This window comes from Eleginops maclovinus, chromosome 24, assembly GCF_036324505.1.
Source record: "Eleginops maclovinus isolate JMC-PN-2008 ecotype Puerto Natales chromosome 24, JC_Emac_rtc_rv5, whole genome shotgun sequence".
NCBI lineage: Eukaryota > Metazoa > Chordata > Actinopteri > Perciformes > Eleginopidae > Eleginops > Eleginops maclovinus.
The window spans coordinates 10,477,501-10,483,921 of NC_086372.1; the positions used below are offsets into that span (position 1 = coordinate 10,477,501).

The following is a 6,421-nucleotide window of genomic DNA, read 5'->3' on the forward strand; positions in this document are numbered from 1 at the left end:
TCTTTGTCTGAAACGTTTTTGACATTAATTAAATCTGCTGATATGGGTGGAGAAGTTGACATTTTTTGCAAAATAGAATACTTTTAAAATCCATAGATCAAATATACTTTTCCTCCTCAGTAGAAGGGTTAGTAAGTCCCATATCGTCTTAACAGATCTTCCGTGTATTTTTGCCTTCTGAGCTTCACTGTTTTATTCCGGATGACGTTAGGGTGGGCAGCTTTTCTTCGAATCACTGCGACTTCCAGGAACCATTCATTCATCACAGGATTGTGGTGAAAGAGATGAAGAAGGGGATCACCTGCTTTCCGTGGTTACCACCCTGGTTTCTTTTTGGAAAGATTTAGGGGAAGGAAACCTCCCTAGGCCTGGTGTCTAAGTGTCTGACCACAGGGAACCTTTTCCAAAGAAGGATCTTTCAAAATCAGTCCATGGCTATTGTACAAAGCTGCTGTGTCTGAACCACAGAACAGCAGCCGTTTAGTCGGTAATCTTGAATCAATGACTGCTACCTCTGTTTTGCTTCAGGGGTTATGTGAAGTCCAATGATACATTATGAGGTTATCAAATTTCCCTGCCAGCATTTCTTTATAAACACTGCTGTTGATTAGAATTATTGCTGGCTTGAAACACCTTAAGACATTATCAGCTTGATTTGCCAAGTATAAGTACAAATACAAGGAATCTGACTGGTTCTGGTTGCTCTACAGCTATTATGTATTGAGAATGTACTTTGTAAAGGTTTGTAGGGGTGGTGGGGGCAAAGTGGTTAGGGGCTTGGCCTGGGAACTGGAAGGCACCCTTCCCTATACTGCTCCCCGGGCGCCCGTACATATGGCAGCCCACTGCTCCTAACACTAGGATGGGTCAGATGCAGAACGGTGTTAATAAAAGTACATCTTTCTTTCTTTTCCAAAGAGGAACCTTGTCCCAGACTTGGTTTCCCCACAACCACAGCAGTAAAGGGAGCCACATAACCATTCAAACCACTCAAGTCAATGAGCTAGCCAATCATAGTGCAGTAGGACATGAGGAAGTACCTGGCTCCAGTTGTTGTGTAACACTTAATAACTACGTAACATTAACTTTATTGATCCCTTGAAGGGAAATTTCTTTCCCCACTCTGTGGCGTTTTACACACACGGAGGATATACATGCTCAAGCAACCACACACACATGCAGGAGAGATGGCAGAGCAGGGAGGCTGCCAGGTACCCGGCGCCAGCGAGCAACATTCAGGGTTCAGCAAGGCACCTCGCAGTGGCTCAGGAAGAGAACTGGCACCTCTCCAGCTACCAGCTCACTCCATTTTTCTGGTCATTTTTAGCGTCTGCAATCTGAGCTAACGCCAGGTAGGCTAACAACACATCCGCTCCATTGTCAGCAAATACACTTTTTAACCGTTTTAAAGTTAAATCAACATTTGAATCATAAAAGTTATCAAGATCCAGTTATTCTAAAACGGTTGTTGTCCACACTTAACTTTGGGGCAGGAAGGAGCCTTCCCAATAATGGTTCTTCCAATAAAGTCTGAAATGTCTTAAATATCTTAAATCTTTCCTGTAATTGGACTCAAGACGCCGAACCAAACCATGAATAAAGATCAAAAGTGTAAGTGTTGCCTCTTCAAAGATCATGGGAGTAAGCCAACATGTTCTGGAATAAGTACTATCATTTATGGGTCTTGGCAATGCCACAATTCTCACGTCTAATGGCTGTCATCTCTTAATAGGGTTTAATCTTTCATATTCATCAAGATAAGAGTTTTTATTCTTAGGGGAAATGGGCATTTTACCAAACTTTTCCAGCAAAAGAAACCACCACTTCTTGACAACAGAGGTGTCTTTGTAGTCACATGAAAAGCTGAACCAATTGTATTTCGTCCCTCACACATTTAATGAACAACAGGGGTTATAATGTGCCCAGTCAGTTCTGTCAGACAGTCTCCAGACACTTCTCCAGCATGAACACAATTTTCGTCATCGGCCAAATCATTGGCATCGCCTCTGTCTCTGCTGCGCTCCTCTTCGTCCTTGCCAAGCTGGTTTCCCGCCGATGCAGCAGCCATGTGCAGGACGGTTATGGCTACGCGGTGCTGATAACGGGCTGCGACAGTGGCTTCGGACACCAGCTGGCTCGCGTTTTGGACGACAAAGGGTTTGTGGTGTTCGCAGGGTGCCTGGCTCCAGAAGGAGCGGGCGCCCACAGTCTGGCCAAAAGAAGCTCCTGTAATCTGAAAATCCTCAAACTGGACGTCACCAGCGACAAAGAGGTGCAACAGGCGAAGACGACGGTCCTCAGGAACCTGCCAGACAAAGGTGAGGTTATTAAACTCTCAAAAGATTCAATGTTTGCAGCTGGAATGTGTATGGGAGTTAAGTTAATAAACAATAACAAAAGATGACCAAATATTGTTTAATTTTGACTTCAACTGGCCTTTTGTTACTTCCAGTTGAAGGAGATATTCCTCTCTAACCATAAGGAGATTTTGAATCGGGAATTATCAAATAATTCTATTTTTTTTCTTTCGTAAACATTCTTTTACAACCCTGTCGTCTTTTTACTGGTAAATAAAAAAGGACCTTTCTCCAGATGTGTGTGGAGGCTCAATTCTGCCTAAACTAACATATTGCACGACATTAGATCATTCATAACTATCGTTTTCTGTTTTGTTCTAGTTACTCTAAATATTCATTCACAGGACAATGTGCTCGAAAATATTCTGATACAATGACTGTCTCTTTCTGAGTGTTATTTCTGAATCAGGGTTTTAGTCTCATTATGATTACCTCCCATGTCCTTTGAATGATGTCATCGTGGCTGCACGTCTACTGGTTTCTAATAAGTGCTCTATAAAACATACGCACATTACACACGTTCTTCAAATCCTCTCTTTCTGAAGCACAATGTTCCCTCTTCCTCAGGCCTGTGGGCGGTTGTGAACAATGCTGGAATCACGGACTGGGCAGAGATTGAATGGAGCTCCATCGAAGATTTCAAACGCATGATCGACATAAATCTGTTCGGCTCCATCAGGGTTACGTCTGCATTTCTACCTTTGGTTCGTGCTGCTAAAGGTAAGCTTAAAAAATGACCCACATATCACCTCAACCCCACATTCTTATATCAAGAACCCTGCACAGTTTGCACGTACTGCTATTGTGAAGTTGAAGTTGTTGTTTTGTGTTTCAGGTCGGATGGTTTTCATGTCGAGCATCTTTGCTTTCTTTACCTGCCTGAACATGGGGGCTTACAGCGTCTCCAAGAGAGGCCTGGAGGCGTTTGCAGATTGTCTGCGGGTAGAAATGGCCAGTTTTGGAGTGAAGGTAATTTAATGTGTGTGTAAAACCTTTGGGAATTCTGGCATAGCAAGGGTATTTCTCAGTTTTATTAGAGTATGAAACCAGAAGCAATGAAGACAGATCGCTCTTTTCGGACACTGTGCTTCCATGGCAGCGCAGTGCGGAGACCCGGTTGGATGATTGAAATGTATTGTATTGTATTATGCTCAGTTTAAATGCTATAATTACAAAAAAGAAGCATCCAAATCAAACAAATAAAAACAGAAAATGATTCAGAAAACAGAAGCAATTAATAGCATTTATTCCTATTTTTGAAAACTATACAAATAATAATAGAAAAGACTTTTAATTTGTAAAAATATAACAAATTATTGAATAATAGTTTAAAATATCTAAAATTCCCCATAAAAATATAGGTTTACAGTTAAGTTGATGGACACAATAATATGCCAACCATAGCCCTTTTTAGTATTTAGAATTTAGCATGACTATTGGCAAGACACAAGTTTGTATTTTCCCCTACTTCTAATAGCATTACACTTAAATGTTACTCTCACTAAAAGCAAATGTCTTGATGTTACATATTCTTTTCTTTTTTCAGGTCAGCATCATCCAGCCGGGTAACTTCGGCCAGGCAACGAACATCCTGAAGATGAAAACGGTTTGGATATTTGGGAGAAATTTGATGGCGAACGTAAGCAGAACTTCAACCGGCAGTACATCGAGCAGGCCAATGAGTACTTCATGTCCACGTGCAAGTCGGGGTTTAAAGATGCCGACATAGTGATCGACGCCATGCTGCACGCCATCACGTCCTCACGGCCAAAATACAGATACCTGCTGGTCTCCACCGTGGACATGTTTTTCTTCCAGCTCTTCCCTTTCCTCCCCACAGCCCTCACCGATGCCGTGTTCTTGCTCAGCCCCATGTATGGCACCCGAAAAGCATTGCTGTACTCTAAATAGGAAGAGTCTGCACATCTCTTAATGTTTTACCATGTTTTATAATGTGTTACGGTGATCTATGGGCTTCTGATGATCATTCACAGCTGAACCTTTTCTTTCTATCCATTAGAAATGTATCCTTTTCTGTCACCTGGTTTTATTTTATCTCGCCCGTAGTTGAACATATTATATAATCACCATAATGTGTGTGACTCTGGTGTGTCATTTAAAACAAAAACGGTCGCTGTGACTAACCTTAGTTGATCTTTGAAAAGCCTGAGGGGCCGAAATGTCATTTAAGTTCCAGTGAACTTCTGGTGTCATTTATACAAAGACACTTGTAAAGACTTTGCATGTATTTATATATTTCCAATAAACGGAGGACTTTTGTACTTAAAGAGGAACAGATTACAAAGTTAGAGAAGAGAAAGAAGTTGAAATGTTGAGACTGTTGGGAATAAAGTTAGGAAGTCCAAATTTAGATTGACTTTGAATTGTTGAATTACGTTGAAAATAAAGTTAAATGTTGGAACGACTTCCTCCTCATTTTTGATCAATCTTCCGTATGAATAAAAATATACAAGAAATAATATTTGACCAAGGACTGTGTAAAATGTCGCGTCAACATCACACAATGCTCTCCTTTTATTTCTGGGTGAAGAAAAGAGCTGCCTCATCCTGGACAGTGAAATCAGGATTTTATTCGGACTTTCTGAGAAGCTGACTCCTTTCAGGGCCCACTGGAAACAATCGAAGCAGCATGGTTACAGGGAAACAACTTTTACTAGGAAGGAAAAGTAATGAGGAGACTATCCGATCAGAATCAGAACCAGAATCCTTTGACTGGTCCCACGGAAGGGGAATCTAAATGTGCTACAGCAGCAACAGAGCCAGAGACAGCTTTACAGACAGAGAGCCAGAGACAGCTTTACAGAGCCAGAGACAGCTTCACAGAGACAGAGACAGCTTTACAGAGACAGAGACAGCTTTACAGAGCCAGAGACAGCTTCACAGAGACAGAGACAGCTTCACAGAGACCGAGACAGCTTCACAGAGACAGAGACAGCTTCACAGAGACAGAGACAGCTTTACAGAGCCAGAGACAGCTTCACAGAGACAGAGACAGCTTCACAGAGCCAGAGACAGCTTCACAGAGACAGAGACAGCTTCACAGAGACAGAGACAGCTTCACAGAGACAGAGACAGCTTTACAGAGACAGAGACATATTTACAGAGACAGAGACAGCTTTACAGAGCCAGAGACAGCTTTACAGAGACAGAGACAGCTTTACAGAGACAGAGACAGCTTCACAGAGACAGAGACAGCTTCACAGAGACAGAGACAGCTTCACAGAGACAGAGACAGCTTCACAGAGACAGAGACAGCTTCACAGAAACAGAGACAGCTTTACAGAGACAGTTTTACAGAGACAGAGACAGCTTTACAGAGACAGAGACAGATTTACAGAGACAGAGACAGTTTTACAGAGACAGAGACAGCTTTACAGAGACAGAGACAGCTTCACAGAGACAGAGACAGCTTTACAGAGACAGAGACAGCTTTACAGAGACAGACAGCTTCACAGAGACAGAGACAGCTTTACAGAGACAGAGACAGCTTCACAGAGACAGAGACAGCTTCACAGAGCCAGATAGCTTCACAGAGACAGAGACAGCTTTACAGAGACAGAGACAGCTTTACAGAGACAGCTTTACAGAGCCAGAGACAGCTTTACAGAGACAGACAGCTTCACAGAGACAGAGACAGCTTTACAGAGCCAGAGACAGATTTACAGAGACAGAGACAGCTTTACAGAGACAGAAACAGCTTTACAGAGCCAGAGACAGCTTCACAGAGACAGAGACAGCTTTACAGAGACAGACAGCTTCACAGAGACAGCTTTACAGAGCCAGAGACAGCTTCACAGAGACAGAGACAGCTTTACAGAGACAGAGACAGCTTTACAGAGACAGCTTTACAGAGCCAGAGACAGCTTTACAGAGACAGAGACAGCTTCACAGGGACAGAGAGCTTCACAGAGACAGCTTTACAGAGACAGACAGCTTCACAGAGACAGAGACAGCTTTACAGAGCCAGAGACAGCTTTACAGAGACAGACAGCTTCACAGAGACAGAGACAGCTTTACAGAGACAGAGACAGCTTCACAGAGAC

At 42.6% G+C, this 6,421-nt stretch overlaps 1 protein-coding gene across 1 annotated transcript; it reads left to right on the forward strand.

The window, feature by feature from the left end:
• The first annotated feature begins 6 nt into the window (after positions 1-6).
• zgc:113142 (uncharacterized protein LOC503524 homolog) lies at positions 7-4,751 on the forward strand. Its single transcript, XM_063877846.1, is given in 5 exon segments — positions 7-2,318; positions 2,925-3,077; positions 3,193-3,326; positions 3,904-3,958; positions 3,961-4,751. Coding segments are annotated over 5 exon segments (1,071 nt in total). The 5' UTR covers positions 7-1,897; the 3' UTR covers positions 4,269-4,751.
• Positions 4,752-6,421: the final 1,670 nt, after the last annotated feature.